Raw genomic sequence first — 15830 nt, 5'->3', positions numbered from 1 at the left:
GGATAGGCAACGGATGCGAAACTGGATCAACATGTCCTTGAAAGTTTGCTTTTATTTGAAATGTGTTTAATTTGTTGGCATGATATATCTCGCTGAGACGCATCATATAAGCTATAACCATCAATCAGCCCGAGGTAACACAGCTGTCTTTCTGCGAATTCGACGAATGTCTCGCTCTGAACTAGCAGATATGTCAGATACAGCCACAGGAGGCACAATACGAGGTACATCTTGATCTCCACGCATTTGATCGTAATCCGAACCCTCAGGCACACCAGTGAGAACTCCATCTTGAACCGACTCATCCAGAATCTCCCTAGCACCGCCAGTGAAAAGTGCATCGAGAGCCCAGTGTTGGCTCACCTGCACCGCGTCAAGAGCACCTGTAGTAGGTACATCTTGAGTCCCGGGCTTTCGGCTGCTATTCGAACCCCGGGGAGCACCACTGAAAAGTGCATCAAGAGCCTGGCGTGGGCTCTCACGCATGTCACCAAGAGCACCCGTGAAGGGCGCACCTTGGGTCCCGGGCGTTTGGTTGTTTTCCGAACCCCCAGGCGCACCACTGAAAAGTGCATCGAGAGCCCACTGGCGTGGGCCCCCCTGAAATCCCCTTAGGGTTTCTTCCGAATCACCTCCGCTTACTGGAGGGTGCTTTTGATGCGGTGCCTTCCGAGTTCCCTGGAACGGGACGCCATAGAGGGTGAGAGCGCCGTCTGGTTGGTTGCCGGATCCTTGTAAAGCTTCTTCCTGAGACTCGGTCTTAGTCACAGAGCTTTGGTCTCCACCACTAAGGGCAGCGCTTCCTGTCCAAGAATGCAATCCAAGTCATGTGCGGCTGAAGAAACTTTGAAAGACTTGCTCAAACCGACTCCCAGGGACGCCCTCGATATAGGCCCAGGCAATGTTTGTGTCTTCTATGAACTTTTCGTCGTAGTCGTGAATCCAGTTAGACCACCACCAATTAGGCAATAAGTAGATGTAAAGAGTTACCGCCTCACTGGGAGAGAGGTAGTCACGGAGTCTCCCATCTTTAGAGACTATTAGCCAGGCCCGGTAGACTTCCTCGGAACGGAACTCGTAATACTCAAACTCCAGACGAGGTGAGTTGGTATGAGGATTGCGGTGGAACATGCGGAGGGGGATGTATCGGTCAATAGTTCTCTTGAGCTTTTTAGTCTCTCGGGTCATGCCTTGGTCTAGAGCATATGATAACGTGGCAAGCAACAGCGGGAGGTTAAGCCCGTCTTCTTGGCCAATCAGTCCGCTCGGAGAGACGAGAACCTCAAGTAGAAGGGCAAAGACATCGCTGTGAACTTCGGCAATGTATGTTTGCAGCAGGTGCCCCTAGCCTGGCTGACTAATAATAACACTGATAGGGACCGCAAAGGCTTTGTCTTGGGACTTGGAATGGTCTCGGCCGCGAAGCTCAGAGCACGATGCCAAAGGTTCGTGACGAGTAAAGGTATGCGTGAGAGGGTCGGGAGTCAAGGCTCGCCAGTCTCCGGCCAAGGTCTTTGGGCTACAGCAGTCGCATGGCTCAAGCGTGCGATGTTTCGGTTGAGAGCTGTAGAAAGTCACAATTAGCGTGGTAAGAAGGAAGAAGCGGATGTCGGACATACCTCAAAAATAACCCGGTTCTCAGATGGCTAGGAACCGGCGGCTGACTTTCAGGGAAGAAATCCTATTTCCATAGTCAGCTCATATTACTGACAAATGTTTGTGTTGCCACAGGTTTGACGATCAAAGGGGGCATCCATTGTCAAGGTCAGGCTTGTAGTGAGACTTACTTGGCCAGGAAGCATCAAGGGCTGATCCTCAATTCCTGTACCGATGGATCCAGTGTCGCGAGTCGTAATAATAGCTGTTGGGATAAAATCTGGTCTTCACGGGATACTTCTCTTTCCAATTCCCCGAGGAAAGTACCGAGACCAATAGCGCCATTTGACTGGGACTGAACAGGAGAAGGGGCAGGCGTCGGAGCATCCCAAAGGCTTTCAATATCAAGAGGAAGCGGTTGGGCAATACCACCTAGGGTGGCACAGGTCAGGAGATCTGGAAGAAAGGCGCCTCGACGGAGGTGGTTGGCCCGATCCGGGCTCTGATCGGGAGCAGTCACAATCTCCGCATAGTGTCGAGGGCTTTGCCTTCCTTGGTCCCTTTGCCGGCCATGGCGGCCGGCCATGCGTCCCCAGGCGTGATGGAGCCGATCAGAAAACCAACGACGGGGCATTTTGTCTTGGGATTCGGAGCTCAGGATCCAGAAGAGCGCGGGATATCTGGAAATCAAAGAAGGTTAGCTTGGCGAGTGAAAGACTGGAAACAAGATCAGGAGGCATAAATAAGGAAAGAAGACTTTGCCAAGAGGTCAATAATCAGGTCTTGCAGCCGTCAACGCTTAAGCAGCCGGATGTTTGCGAGGGAAGGGGGATGGGTTTCAAGGTGTGCCAAGATTGAAAAAGCTTGAAACTGGCATCCTCCACTCCAGCGGGGTTCAAGGTACCTTGGTAGCCCAGGTGCATAAATGAAAGACAGAAGAACTGAGGTGCGGGTGAGGCTTCGTGACGTTTGCTCTCGAGAGGAAGAAAAGTTGAGAACGATAGTGAAAAGTAAGAACTCGAGGTGCTCATACTAGCCATGAGGAGATGAAAGATCCCAAGCAAGTAAACATACCTTTGGAGGAGAATTGAATGTGAGGGTGATGCTTCACGAAGGAGAAGATCTTATCGTAGCTTGAACGTGGCAGTGGCCAATATCGAGGCTAAGGTACGAAGAGCACGAGATAGTTAGCGAGGTGTTTCCTGTACCGGAGAAGACGAGGCCCGAAGACGGAACAAAGAAGCAGAGGGAAAATGGCAAGGACTTACCCAGGCGAAGGCCCTTCATGTAGATTCCACAAAAGAGGCCGTTCGGCACGTTGATGTTTTGCAGATTTCAAGTGTCAAGAAAGCATGGCAAGAGAGGACTGAGGCTGAATGGAATTTGAAAGGGGACCGACCATGGGGATAGAAGGTCGGTGCAGCCCAACAATACAGAGGAGAATTTAAATAAATATCCCGTCGGCTAAGAAGTAAACGCCAGTAGAGATTGCCAGGGAAATGTCGTGAACCCAAAGAGGTGAGGTGAAGATGAAGTGAAAGAGAAGAGAAGGGAGGAGTGGGAGGGAAGAAAATCGGGTTCGGGGACGACTTGCTTAAAGGAAATCGGGAGAGGTTTACCCGTCCAGCTCGCGCTTCGGCGTTAGATTTTCGATGCTGAATCTGTGGGAAAAGGGGTCCCAACCCTCGCGTAATATCACAGCAAAAGAATGGGATATAATTTGGAAACAGAATGAACAGTACCTTGTAGCCCAGTGACTCTATTGGACCACTCCCAGAGGCATCAACTGCTGGTGTTGGAGAGATAATGGGGAGTGTTCCAGCTGAGTGAAGCGTGATGAGGTCATGCATTATCTGGGCTCTGCACCCCACAGGTACAAAGACAATATCACTGCTCAGGCACCCACTGTATCTTACTGAAAACAAAGCCCATGGCCCCTGTGAGCCCAGGCTGCCAACAAAGTGACAGATATCAAACTATCCTGCTGTCACACAATTTGGTGATACGCATTTCATGCAGAATAGCAATCAGGCGTACAAAGACACCGACAGTATGAAGGACATCATAGAATCATAGCTTTACAGATTACACAGATCACCAGGAGACAGGTTTTGGGTTCACCGATAATGGTACCAAAAACAAACTCCAATTGTAAGCAAATGGTATATACACTTTTCCGCCTATATAGGCCGCCCTCCCACCCGGAAAAGAAATAGCAGTCTGGCCCCGACTGCTCCAAGAAAAATAGATTACGTGCGCCGCGTATGTAGTCGATCGACTACCGTTGAAAATTGCCAAATATGATGGACTATGGTGAACAGTTAGTTTCATGAAAATATCGATCTGAATAAGCTGAACATAACTTTGCAAACTTGGACAAAACTTTTGTGGTTAGCCTCAAGACCCGGTGGTCTTGAGGGTTGGAGAAGGGTTGGCAAGCCAGTCTACTTGCTGTTGCCGAGGTTGAGTTGAGCCAGTCTCAGAGGGAGCTGGTCCGGGAGTGGCTCAGGCTCCTCGGGCTGGGTCTCAGGGACATCGTTGAGAGTTTGGCGGCGACGACCCTAGCCGCGCTCTCCCCTCCTCTTGGCCGGTCCTGATCTCAACTTCTCCTTTTCTGCCGCGCTCATGTTGGCGTAGCGGCCGACGAAGTGCACCTTGGTACGGATCCAATCCTCGGTGCGTTGCATGTCCCAAGTCCCGTTTCCCCGGAGAAGGTAGGACGGAGCGGAGATTCCGAACTCGGAAGCATCGATGCCGTCAAGGACGATGGCGGACATGGCCTTAATTGTCTTGGATCGTCTTTTAACAGCCTCGGGGTGGTTGTCCTCCGCTCCGGGGACCTGCGACTTGATGTACTTCCGGAGCGCCTGTCTTTGTTGGTCCCGGATGAATCCTTGGACTCGGGTGTGGTACTCAGATTCTATCGGGAAAGTATTGAAAGCCTTCTCCCTGATTTCATCACGGGTCAAAGAGTTCTCGAAATACAGACCTTTCTCTCGGAGGCGAGGCTTGAACTCCTGCGTCCATTCTCGATAGACAGGACGCGAAGCCATGCGGCGACGATCATTAGCAGTGCCGAGACCCATCTCTTCCTCGAAGGTGCTGTAGCGAGGCAAAGAGAACATGGGACATTTGATGATGTATTGAAACATAGCCTCGGTGGTGGCAAAGGGACGCCAGTATTCAGCAACAGGAAGTCCAAGGAACATCAGGATGTCATCGGGCTTGCTTGTAAGTAGGACCTTAGCTTTCTTACGGTTGATCAGTTCTCCTTCTGGCACCCGGATGTGAAGGCCTTTGTCGTCCACGGTAAGACCATAGGGACGAATAATGGATCCCAGGATTTGCCACAAGTCGCCGTGTGACTGGAAGAAGCGCAAGTACTTAGCTTGCTTCTTGGAAAGACAGTAGCGGACGTCAACCTGTATGAAGACGCGGGGAGGATCTCGGAATGGGTTATCGTGGACAGGGCCCGCAGGGAGGGGAATGAAAGGGTTATCAGTCAGGATCGACTTTGGGACAGTCTTTCTCTTGATTTTGAAAGGTCCAGTTCCAGTGACAGCTGGAGGGGTAGCATCAGGTTCTGAAAAGGAACTATTGATCTGAGTTTATCGTCAGAGAATAGTGAACATGGTTAAGTCTTTGCATGATAATACCTTTTCAAGAGTTCCGCGGGTAGAGTTTGATGCAACAGAATCTCGGCCTGACTTGCCACGCTTGAGCATTGTAGATAATGAAAAGGAACCTATTCATATTAGCAGTCTGACCAGTAAGAACAGGATGTTCGGGAAGGAAAAGCTACTTGCGAGAAGACGAGCCGCCGGTTTTCATTTTTCTCTTGATATAAGAAATGGTTCCCCATTTGCCAGTCACAGGAGCCGTTGCAGCAGATGCTTGACTACGCTCTGAAGAGGTGATACTAACGCCATCAGAATCGTTGGATGAGGGCTTGGTCTGTGAATCAGCAACTGTAGCGTCCTAAAGTCCAGTATAAGCTTAACTCCTGGACAGACAAGTGGGCATCGACTTACGGTTTGTTCCTTTGATTTTGAGTCCTCCTCGGCAGGACCAGAGGCTTCCTTGATGTAGAGAGCAGGGTTTGAACCGAGGGGGTTAGGGTGTGGACCGAAGGGAGAAGGTAAAGTTGAGTCCAGGGGAGGTTTGTCAGTGGTGGTGCTGGGGGCAGGAACTGTAGGAGTAGCGCCAGAAGGCTTAAACAGGTTTCCAGGAGTGATGGTAAGAGAAGAACGAGCAGAAAGGCCCGGAGGAGACGGAGGAGTGATGGACACAATCGGCGGAAGAAGAGTTGCCTTTCCCTGTGCCTGGGGAATAGGGATATGCTCGGGCCATGGGATAGCGAAGTGAGCAGCGAAGTGACTAGAACCACCTTCAATGATTCTGGATTCAGCGCCGAGGGCATCAGAGATGGCATCAAGGACACTCTCCTTGAAGATATCGATTCCGTTCATGTCGCAGACGAGGACATCGACGTCACCGTGGTCTTTCTTTCCGGGACCTTCCATCGGAACATTAATCCAGTGAAATTTCTCACTTAGCCGTCGAATGACCGTGTTTTTGGCCTCAAGATATGCCGCGTGAGGCATTCGAGGTGTCTCCAGAGGAGGATCCGCGTGAGCGAAGGCCTTGCCTCCCATGATTGCTGTAGTGCAGCGGAGTGTAGTCTTGTGATAGGGAAACAAGAAGGGCCAGGGAGTAAATATTTGGAAATGTGAGAAGCAAAGGAGGATTGCAAAGGGGGTTTGGGATGTTCAAAGATGAAGAGGTGAAGAGAAAAACAAAGTTAAGTTTGCAGAGAATCACCTCGGCGCGTGCTGGGTGAGCGCAAGGGGCAAAGAGCCCGAAGAAGCAGGATATTCTTCTTTGTTATCAGTAATTTATACGAGTTGGAAAGAAGAGAGGAGGATGATGTTTGCGTATATAATAAAAAGGAAATGTTTGTTTATCACCACCCGAAAGATGTTGTTTTGGGTGATTGTTGTGATGGTGAGTTGGAGAGAGAGGGAGAAGAGATGAGACGAGAGCGGAGTGACTCAATAGAAGTGATGCAGCCCAGCTCGGCTCAGGTACGGGATGCACAGCTACATGACCAAAGTGGGCTACCAAAAATTTAGTACCACCTGTTAGGGCTGCCCACAAATTTCCACTCAGCAACTAACACTGGTACTTATCGCCGCACCCCAGACACTCCAACACGACACGATATTTACTTTCCAAATAAACTTCAAAATCGCTTCGACATGTTCTGGAGCGCTTACACTCACAGCATGCCCTCAGCCGAGTGGTTCGGCGAGGTTTCCATGTTTCTCCTCATTTTCATCGCCCTACGCTACGGTATCACCCTCCGCTGGGGACCCAACCCAGGTCGCCAGCGTGGAGCTAACGTCCGCCGACAAGATGGCGAGATCCAATTCGAATTCAGGTGGTGAGCGTCTTCAGTGAGTATCTAAACTTGACCTGTTCTGCAAAGCTTGGCTGACTTTGAAATCACAGCCGACGTCCCCCTGAGCGACGCTGTCACCAAATACCATCCCGCGAGCCACAGCCTTCGGTTTCTTTTTGAGACGACTGAGTTCGAAACGCTTTGCACTTGCTGGTGGCGCCTCTTAAGTTCATATAACCCGGGATGGTAACTGCTGTTTTAAACTTTGCCTCTAGCGTGACTCGAGTGCCAACCAAAGTAAGACACTCTCCTTGGTTGCCTTCTCATCATGGGATATTTTTCTGATTCATTCAATACCAGATTCCTTTCTTTCCAAAGCCTTCTACGCTGTTTTATGGTGTACCTGGGAGTAGCTGTGTAGCATCCAGCCACCTGGTCCTCGCCCAGGGAATCTGTTCTTACAATACGATCGTGGAGGAATAAGCAATGATTAACTTACTTGAGAACTACAACAAGCGTTCTCTTACTCTTCTGTTCCTTCTCCTCGCAGTGATTCCCTAGTTATGTGGCGCCACTGTGGTGACGCTCTAAGTTCTGTGTGGTGATATAAGCTCTCAGCCACAGGTCTCAACTGCAAATAACACATCTACCTCACAACTTAGGCACTATACCATAATGCCTGACTAAATGCTACAGCATAAATGAATAAGAAGAAAACCTAAAGGATGACTCACTTGCCTGCCAAAAGAAGGCTCGTGTGGTGATGCTCTACGCAGCCTCAAGGGCTTGATAGCAATATAAGATTCAATGGCCATCACCGAAGGTTGTTGGGTCGAAGTTTATATCTCGGGAATGAACATCTTGTTCTGAGTTATCTTTCTGTATCCTTACCTTATGTTTGGCAAATATCTCTATAGCTAAATGCGGGTGGCCAATTTTTGACGCTCCCGAACCCCCTCCCCCTCCTCTCCCCCTGCGCGATGAAATGCTGTCCATATTGCTCTAGCAGTAATAAAGCCCTACCTATTGTAAGAGTTGAATGCTATTCCTTTCAGTGAATTTCATTATCAAATTATCACAAAATTATTCTTTCTCATCTCCCATTTCCTTCCTAGGCACATTACTAGTCCAATCAGGCCCAAAGACGTGAGCAGAATTTTAGTCTTGTTGTCAATAATACAATATGTGATCTTACATCTTGGCGAGATTGGATAGAAATTATTTGGTTCTAAGATTGACAGTAAACTTGAGACCATACGAAAGCCTCAGATGCTCGATCTTGAAGACTGCATCATGCATACAGGCCAGACAGGATAAGTATTCAGAAATAGAAATTTGTAGGCTGTGAATCATTCGTTAAGCCATGGACTATATCGCTGCGCTATTGTTGCAAGTCCTGTTGTCCGCCCCTTGCTCTGCTTTGGCTCAATTTAACCCAGTCCTCCCAGCTAGTCATTTAAGTGTCGGGAGATACGGACTTTTGATGTAGTGGCTGATCTGTAGTTGAACTCCTTGGTTTCCGGCCGTATACAACGTAGCTGACGGACAGTCGTTAGCTCTTAACTACATTCTGAAAACACGGGGGAACAGCAGACACTTACAATGGAACCCAACTGTGCATGTTTGGATTTAGTACCTCCTTTCGAGCCTTGGCCAGTAGTACTTGGAAGTAATTCGGATCACCGTTGAGGATTTGCTCATACCCACGAGCAAACACGTTTCCAATGGTATCTCGAAAGTGCGAAAGCTCAAACGCCCCAATCTCCTTCAGATGCTTGTCCTTGGGCCAAGGATTCGTAGGTATCTTGAGGACGCGTTCTACAACATCTTCGAAGCCGAAATTTTCAAAGTATTCCTTCCAACGAGTCGGTTCCCAGCCTGAACAACCAATGCGCTGCGACATCTCGAAGTAGATCTTGCCCATCTCGATGTAAGCGGAATCATGGGGCAGTGTGCCGTCGTCGGATTTGAAGTCGGGAACTGAACCCGAGAGCTGGAAGTAAGCGCCGGGTTTGAGATGGTTGAAAGCTTGCTCCATCAGACGAGGCCAGTTGCGAATGGCCATGATCAGCTCTCGGCCATGGATGAGATCGAAAGTTCCTTCGCCCCAGAGCCAGTCATCTTCAACATCGTCAATCTGGAGACGTCAGTATGGTTCAATGTGTTGTATCACTGCAGTGAAAATCAAAGGGGTGGCCATGGCGCTCGACTGACATACCTCGAAAACTAAGTTGGGCGGTATCACGTTAGGCTGAACCGGAGTTGTGTCGACGCCAATAACTTTAGCTGATGGGTATTGCTCGGCCATGTCGATCGCCCAAATACCTGATCCAGTACCAAGATCAAGGATCTTTTGCGGATGGTCGACAATAGGGGCCAAGTGAAGCTCGTTGCCCATGAGCATCGTGAACTTGCAGTGCTGGAGATCATTGCGCTCAACCTGTAAACTCTAATTAGCACCCGAGCTTTCTGAGGCGAATAGCGCATTTCATTTACCTCGAGATCATCACTGGGGATCCAAGCTTTGTGCAGGCCATAAACGCCATAAGTTCGTCCGTTTTCTTGAATGCCGCGTCGGATATCTGACGCAATTGACGTTAAATAGCTCGTGTTTGTTGACTCTGGGTAGAGCTCATCTTCGAGGTCATCGTTGTCAAAGATGTCGGGTTCGATGCGACTTGAAGCTTGTGTTGGTGATGTCGACGGCGGCCTATCTGCTAGCCCCTGTTCTTCTTGGTCTCCACGATCTGGGTCTCGGGCCTGGTCTGATGTTACGTGACCCGCTTTAGCCTCTCCCTCTCCGATCTCTCGGGTTGGGGAATGTTGATCTTGGAGCGGGGGTAGCATCGGAGATATGATGACACGGAAGTGATGTCTTAGTCGATATGGCTCGCATGAATAGACACAGAGGTCTTGTTGTCGAAATAAGTAAGATCCTGATAAGAAATGGCCAAGATGCCATCATCAATCGTAATGTGAAAAGACTTGGATCATCTTCAACCCCCTGTTTTGGGCACGGGACGCGGCCACTAGCCTTTTAGGGGAGCCGGGTATTTTGTTAGGCTAAACCTGTGAGAGTATGGCGAGGATTGGATGGTTCCACTCCAACTGTCTTAGCCAGCTCCAGGAAGGTATCTTATCTCCTCCAAGTCTCCTTTCGGACTGGTCCCGACCAGGGTGAAGGGTTGCCCCTCTATCCTCAGCTCATTCATGTCTTCGCTTTGTTGGCTGCAGTGCTACCTTGGAACCAACAGATCAAGCACAAACATCTGCAAGAAGCAACCGTCACAATGGCACTTCCGAACAAACAAGAGATCGATGATCTAGTCAGCAGCCTCAATGATGCTGCCAAGGCTTATTCCGATGCTCCAGATCTTAACGGTTACATGTCTAGGGTCCAGATCCTCGAAAAAGCAAGGACACTCACAAATGCCCTCATCACGCCAGATCAGAAGCCAAACTACCACGGTCTCAATGCAAGTCGTAATTTCGCTCCAGCTTCCTGGAATATGGTCAGAAAGCATGCAGCTGCTCACAAATATCTCAGATCGCCGAATTGGTTGCTATCCGAACGTTTATGAAGCTCAAGGTCCTCGATACCATTCCCGCCACAGGCTCCATATCTCTTCAAGATCTCTCTCAGGCCACTGGCGTTCAAGACTCACTTCTAGGTAGGGATCCTTGTCACTATTGGCTGGTAGAGTCTTAGCTGAAATCCCAATCACCTTAGAGCGGATGGGGCGCGTGTTAGGTCAGTCCCCTTGCCAAGAGCGTTGGTCAGCATGGTCTTACATCCTCCTGCAGTTGCTTCCGGTTTCCTTGACCAAACAGAACCCGATGGCGGCGAGTATAAGCACACCAAATTCTCATTGGCTTACATCCTCGATAAGCCTGCGCCAGGCCACTTGTTCCTGGCAATGTAAGTTTAGGAGCTGAGTGGCGTTAAGGCTTATCTAACGTCTCGCAGGTACGATGAATGGTTCAAACATATGCACAACTTCGACGACTATCTTGTTTCGAAAGGAAAATACGAAGAGCCTCAAGACCCCCTATATAACCCGTATACTGCTTACTGGAAGCAAGAGGGAACGCCAGTATGGAGCATCATGATGCAGAACCCCGAGAGATTTCAAACTTTCCAGACAGGCATGGCCGGTATTGATGTTGCAATTCCTGTTACTGGTCACTTTGATTTCAGCACCCTCAAGAACGACTCCCCAGATACGGACAACGCCACCATAGAGCTTGTGGACGTTGGCGGTGGTGAAGGAACGGTCCTTAACAAGATCCTCGAAGCTCATCCTGACCTGTCGCCCAAGAATTGCATGCTTCAGGAACGACCGGAAGTCATACAGCTTGCGAAATCGAAGAAGACTCTCCCTGACGGTGTTCAACTTGTTGAGCATGACTTTATGACGGAGCAGCCCGTAAAAGGTACGCTACTCCCGCCAACCCACAAGAACCACGACTAATACCAAATTCAGGGGCTAAAGCTTACTTTATGCGCATGATCCTCCACGACTACGCAGATGCGGTTGGAATACAGATCCTGAATCGCCTCGCCGAAGCCATGAAGCCTTACTCTCGAGTTCTCATTTGCGAAATGGTCCTGGCTCCTCGTGTAGGAGAAGCTGATTTTGCCTCCGCTGTTCTTGATCAGGCTGTTATGACGATGGGCGGAAAAGAGCGTACTGAAGCAGGGTTTCAGAAGATGTTTGACGCTGCTGGGCTCGAATTGGTCAAGACTTGGCGTGCTCCAGGCGTTCCTGGTGGCTGTGTTGAAGCGAGGTTGAAGGGTCAGACTTAGGAGGACAGGACAGATAAAGGCGGGGAACAAGTACAGCGCAACCTACCATACGAAGGCGCAGCAAGTTATACGGAATATATCATAGGATACGATACTATTTGTGTAATTAGGAACCAGTCTTTCAAGAAAAGCTTGCATTGATCCCTTGTCCCTTACGTTCTACCCCTGAATCTTTAACCGCAGATAGCAGTACGACCTCTATGCTTGCCCCTGGTGCCATTAGCCCTTGAAACACTTCGCCGTCTCTGCTTCTGTGTCTCGATGAGTCTTGTTCCCTCTGATAGCTACTGGGATCGGGAGGCCGTCGAAAGCCTTGGGCGCTTTGGTCTTTCCCAGCCGGGCAACTTTCCAGGAACGTTGTGCCCAAACGACTTCCGCTCTCTCTCTCGACATTACTTCTAGGCGAGTTGAAAGCGATTGGGAGTGAGCTCGTCTTGTTCTTCTATTGTTGTGTAGCCCGTTATGTGTTAATTGCGTTCTCAGTGCGTGCTGCTCCTGAGATTGGCTCTGGGGACCCGTTCTTGCGGAAATCGGTTTAATGGCTCGGTGGTGGTCAAGGTAAGCTGTATCATGGTCAGCCAAGTTATCTTGATGGTTGAACGTCGTAAGAGAACCTTGCAGATACCAGGCTTTCGTCTTCTAAACACGTCGTAGCTGAGGCGTCCCTGCCGTCAGCAAATAGCGCTACGAGAAGCCGCAGCCTGTATAATTTCTCTGGTCAGTCTTATCCGTGCTCAGTACCGTGAAGCTTAGGTCCCATGAGATTGGCAGTCGTTTGTGGCCATTGATCTGTGGTACGGCCTGGCCTGGCATCTTGGAAAACTGAAGGTTGATAGCATGGGATGTGAAATGCTTCGTCGACACTCAGATACTCTGTAGCTGGTCGTTAGAAGGGGCTGGTTTTGATATCTCAAAAGTCAATGTAAAAGCTACGTTCTCTGAAAGCTTGTATGGGAGTGCCGGTGTGTTACCAAGCTCTGGCTAGGGTCTCAATCTTGATAGCCGAAAATGTTCCGCCAGTAACTTATGCTTACGTTACCTCGGGCTCACCAGTCACACGACAATCCTCCAATGATCAAGGAACGTGTTTGATTTTACTAGTCCTTACAATCATCGAAATAACACTACGACCCCCCTGACGGAGTAACCTGTTTCTGATAGCCTTCCAACTTTCGATTCAGGGGTTCATTAACGGACTTGACGTATCACACGACCAATGCAAGTGCACTGTGCAGCACCTCTCTCGATGCTTCATTCAATGGATAACTCGCAGCTAGCAACTTTGTAAAGCACCAGGGAACTCATGCGAAGGGTAATAAAGTCTCATGGTTCTCGGCCTTCTCTTTTCAAAACCACAGACATATTTGCCGCTAATTTTGTATTAATGAACTCCCCTTAGTCCACAGGCCAACTCAAGGATACTTTATCTTGAATTGTCCTTAAATGAAAGCCTTGCCCTATCGGTAGCTTCTGCTATTATCTTAAAGCCTTCTGTCTAGGTGCTACCTTGGACGAAAACGTTGGGAAAATCTCCAAAACTTCCATTCTTTAGAGAGTAGACGGGAGTAACTTGTTTCACTTCACCAAGATGGCTTTTTCAGTAGCAGTTGTGGCATAAAAAAACGGTGTAACGAGAACATGAGGTGAGTCTTCATATTCTGACGTGTACAAATCTAATTCAATCTCATGTTTCAGATGTAATTCTTGTACAATCTTTGTGTTGCGTCTCGGCGTACAAAAAACTGCAAAGTGACTGTTCTAGAAGTGCATATCTGAGTCGAGTGGCTGTAGCCTGTAGCCTATTGTGCTACAGAGGCAACTTTAGGGTACCTAGTACATTGGATAGTAGAAGCAATAAAAGTGTGTAACGTTCAACACCACCAACTGATACAGATACATATGCTTCTTCAAGTACAAAGATGAAGATCCTCAAGATTTTTCTTTTTGTTTGCGCAGTTATCTTCTTCCTTCGCTACATTTATGCTATCGGATTTAATTAGGCAATGTCCATTTAGTCAGCTTGGGTTGGTCGAGTGCAGCATGATTGGAGAGTGTCGTTATGAACTTTTATTTCTGACCTATCGCAGGTAACCAAAGCAGCAATTCACTATCACCATCTTCTTCATTTTCATAATCCATTAGCAAGCAACAAGTACTGTCATTCTTTATTTTTTCATCTCTCACAAGGGAAATCATTCACTAGCCCCATACCAAAGCTAAGACAAACCTCGGATCACAACCTGCGGGGTTACAAGGATTCTCCATCGTTTTATTACGAACTAAACCGCCATTGGAAGCTCCCGATCCAAAAACGAATATTCACGCGATAAACCTGGTCGATCTGGAAGAGGCTGGTTCCTCTGGGAGATGAGATAAATACCCCCAATCACCGGACCTGTCCGCAAATTGACTGACCTATTTCTTACAGCTCTGACTCCCAACTTTCCTCACCAACTTTCGTCAAACTTTAACCCTTCATCGCCACTATGCGTCCCTTCGCTCTCTCTGCTGCCGTTTTTGCGGCCACGGCTCTCAGTCAAAACAAAGGGGAGAAAACGAAATGCGCGGATGGATTGTACATGATTGCTGTACGGGGCACTGGTGAGGACAAGGGATCTGGAAGAATCGGTGAGATTGCAGAGGATGTCAGCAAACGCGTCAATGGCTCAATTGTCAGCCCTCTTGACTATCCCGCAACTCTCCAGGATCCCGACTACTTCGATTCCGAGGAAGCCGGAGTCAAGGCCCTGTCTGCAGCCCTCGATGGCTATCACAGCTCATGCCCCAACGGTAAAATTGCCGTATTTGGCTACTCTCAGGTTGGTTGACCTTGAACGATGCAAGACGCACTACTAACGAGAAGTCAGGGTGGACAAGTTGCAACTGATGTATTCTGCGGGGGAAGCGACAACAAGCCCTTGACCATGAGTCTCGTCAAAGACAGCGGTGAGCATCCCTGCAGCCATCTATTGCAGACACAGAAACTAAATGAAGCAGTTGTTGCGGTCATCGCGTTCGGCGACCCAAGCCACGTGGCAAACTTGACGTACGACAGGGGCACTAGTAAAAACGACGGAGTGAGTATACAAGGCATGTAGTGAAACGAATCTCAACTCTAACGCGTGATTACAGATCTTCGAACGTCCCAGCAACGAGACAAAGTTGTGCGAGGACAACTACAGTGACATCATCCGCTCGTACTGTGACACAGGCGATGTATACTGTGACGTGGGTAAGAACAACGAGACCCATGGTAGCTACTTTGAGAAGTACGGTAAAGAGGTGGTCGATTTTGTCGTTGAGCGGTACGAGAAGGCGCTGAAAGACGAGAGTACATCAACACAAACTAGCACAGCTGCTGCTACTGCTACTGCCGAAACAAGTGGTTCCGCAACAGCCAGTGATGCACCATCGGCCACTACGGCTGCTCCGGGCAACGCTGCGGCGGGATTGGTACCTGGTCTTGTCCTGGCTATGATACCCCTGGCTTTGGCCGTGTCAGAGTACCTTTGATAGGATCTCGTGACAGGGGAAAATATCTTACTGCACTCTTAGTCCAAGTATTGCTTGAATTCGATGAAGGTTCTGGGAAAGCTACTACTCTTGACTAAGTTTCGACCTCTGTAGCCAGCGAATCAAGTCAGCACGACTCGATCAATTTCTATATCTTTTTGCCATCCTGCCCTGACCCCAACCCCTGAGCTGGGAGAAGATCCAGATTGGTTCATGCACTTAAGTCATTAGCCTGTCCAAACCAAAATGGGCATCCAGTTGATCACTCAAGATTGACGAAAATGAGTTACGTCTCGTCTGTATAGATGATGAGAACCCTTAATGTCTCGCCGGAACGGATCGACCCAAGCCACAGGTCTAAACGGGCTTCCCAAGCAGTGAAACTAGGCCTCCTCGAACAAGAGAAGCGCATACCTAATGAGTGGAATTTGAGAGCATGGACTGAAGAAGCTGTCCATAAACTTTCAGTCTTTGTCTTGATACACAGCCGCTCGAAATATCATCGCATCCGTT

At 49.0% G+C, this 15830-nt stretch overlaps 6 protein-coding genes across 10 annotated transcripts; 3 read left to right on the top strand and 3 right to left on the bottom strand.

Moving 5' to 3' along the window:
* Nucleotides 1-120: 120 nt before the first annotated feature.
* Nucleotides 121-2230, bottom strand: FOXG_11564 (uncharacterized protein; the record flags this gene model as incomplete). Its single annotated transcript, XM_018391250.1, has 6 exons — nt 121-803; nt 870-1313; nt 1359-1564; nt 1620-1681; nt 1788-1861; nt 1924-2230. The coding sequence occupies 6 exons, from the start codon at nt 2228-2230 to the stop codon at nt 121-123; spliced, it is 1776 nt and encodes a 591-aa protein (XP_018249856.1).
* Nucleotides 2231-4157: 1927 nt separating this feature from the next.
* Nucleotides 4158-6251, bottom strand: FOXG_11563 (uncharacterized protein; the record flags this gene model as incomplete). Its single annotated transcript, XM_018391249.1, has 3 exons — nt 4158-5198; nt 5521-5550; nt 5628-6251. 3 exons carry the CDS (start codon nt 6249-6251, stop codon nt 4158-4160), a joined length of 1695 nt encoding a protein of 564 aa, XP_018249855.1.
* A 603-nt stretch (nt 6252-6854) lies between these two features.
* On the top strand, nt 6855-7177 carry FOXG_20564 (uncharacterized protein; the record flags this gene model as incomplete). Its single annotated transcript, XM_018400843.1, has 2 exons — nt 6855-7039; nt 7108-7177. 2 exons carry the CDS (start codon nt 6855-6857, stop codon nt 7175-7177), a joined length of 255 nt encoding a protein of 84 aa, XP_018249854.1.
* A 967-nt stretch (nt 7178-8144) lies between these two features.
* On the bottom strand, nt 8145-9993 carry FOXG_11562 (uncharacterized protein). Its single transcript, XM_018391248.1, has 4 exons — nt 9494-9993; nt 9216-9437; nt 8599-9134; nt 8145-8535 (listed from the first exon to the last, which is right to left on the bottom strand). Exons 1-4 carry the CDS (start codon nt 9842-9844, stop codon nt 8454-8456), a joined length of 1191 nt encoding a protein of 396 aa, XP_018249853.1. The 5' UTR covers nt 9845-9993; the 3' UTR covers nt 8145-8453.
* A 158-nt stretch (nt 9994-10151) lies between these two features.
* FOXG_11561 (uncharacterized protein) lies at nt 10152-12002 on the top strand. Of its 5 annotated transcripts, XM_018391243.1 has the most exons (6): nt 10152-10473; nt 10545-10668; nt 10728-10748; nt 10802-10916; nt 10965-11431; nt 11482-12002. In XM_018391243.1, exons 1-6 carry the CDS (start codon nt 10288-10290, stop codon nt 11802-11804), a joined length of 1236 nt encoding a protein of 411 aa, XP_018249848.1. In that variant the 5' UTR covers nt 10152-10287; the 3' UTR covers nt 11805-12002. The 5 variants fall into 5 exon arrangements, with proteins under 5 accessions (XP_018249848.1, XP_018249852.1, XP_018249849.1 ...); XM_018391247.1 differs by having other exon boundaries at nt 10545-10748; XM_018391244.1 differs by having other exon boundaries at nt 10152-10668.
* Nucleotides 12003-14183: 2181 nt separating this feature from the next.
* FOXG_11560 (uncharacterized protein) lies at nt 14184-15511 on the top strand. The gene is made up of 4 exons (XM_018391242.1): nt 14184-14623; nt 14672-14750; nt 14802-14881; nt 14937-15511. The coding sequence occupies exons 1-4, from the start codon at nt 14291-14293 to the stop codon at nt 15315-15317; spliced, it is 873 nt and encodes a 290-aa protein (XP_018249847.1). The 5' UTR covers nt 14184-14290; the 3' UTR covers nt 15318-15511.
* The last annotated feature ends 319 nt before the right edge of the window (nt 15512-15830 follow it).

Source organism: Fusarium oxysporum, chromosome 10 (assembly GCF_000149955.1).
Source record: "Fusarium oxysporum f. sp. lycopersici 4287 chromosome 10, whole genome shotgun sequence".
Taxonomy (NCBI): domain Eukaryota; kingdom Fungi; phylum Ascomycota; class Sordariomycetes; order Hypocreales; family Nectriaceae; genus Fusarium; species Fusarium oxysporum.
The sequence above is the reverse complement of the archived record's forward strand: the minus strand, read 5'-3'. Positions and strand labels throughout refer to the sequence as shown.

Bases quoted from the DNA above. Each gene is read 5' to 3' on its own strand.
- FOXG_11560 (XM_018391242.1), top strand. From the start codon at position 14,291: ATGCGTCCCTTCGCTCTCTCTGCTGCCGTTTTTGCGGCCACGGCTCTC. The intron at 14,624-14,671 runs GTTGGTTGACCT...ACGAGAAGTCAG, and splicing joins CCGTATTTGGCTACTCTCAG to GGTGGACAAGTTGCAACTGA. The intron at 14,882-14,936 runs GTGAGTATACAA...GCGTGATTACAG, and splicing joins GCACTAGTAAAAACGACGGA to ATCTTCGAACGTCCCAGCAA.
- FOXG_11561 (XM_018391243.1), top strand. From the start codon at position 10,288: ATGGCACTTCCGAACAAACAAGAGATCGATGATCTAGTCAGCAGCCTC. The intron at 10,669-10,727 runs GTAGGGATCCTT...CAATCACCTTAG, and splicing joins CGTTCAAGACTCACTTCTAG to AGCGGATGGGGCGCGTGTTA. The intron at 11,432-11,481 runs GTACGCTACTCC...TACCAAATTCAG, and splicing joins GACGGAGCAGCCCGTAAAAG to GGGCTAAAGCTTACTTTATG.
- FOXG_11562 (XM_018391248.1), bottom strand. From the start codon at position 9,844: ATGCTACCCCCGCTCCAAGATCAACATTCCCCAACCCGAGAGATCGGA. The intron at 9,135-9,215 runs GTATGTCAGTCG...TGACGTCTCCAG, and splicing joins CGCCCAACTTAGTTTTCGAG to ATTGACGATGTTGAAGATGA. The intron at 8,536-8,598 runs GTAAGTGTCTGC...ACTGTCCGTCAG, and splicing joins ATGCACAGTTGGGTTCCATT to CTACGTTGTATACGGCCGGA.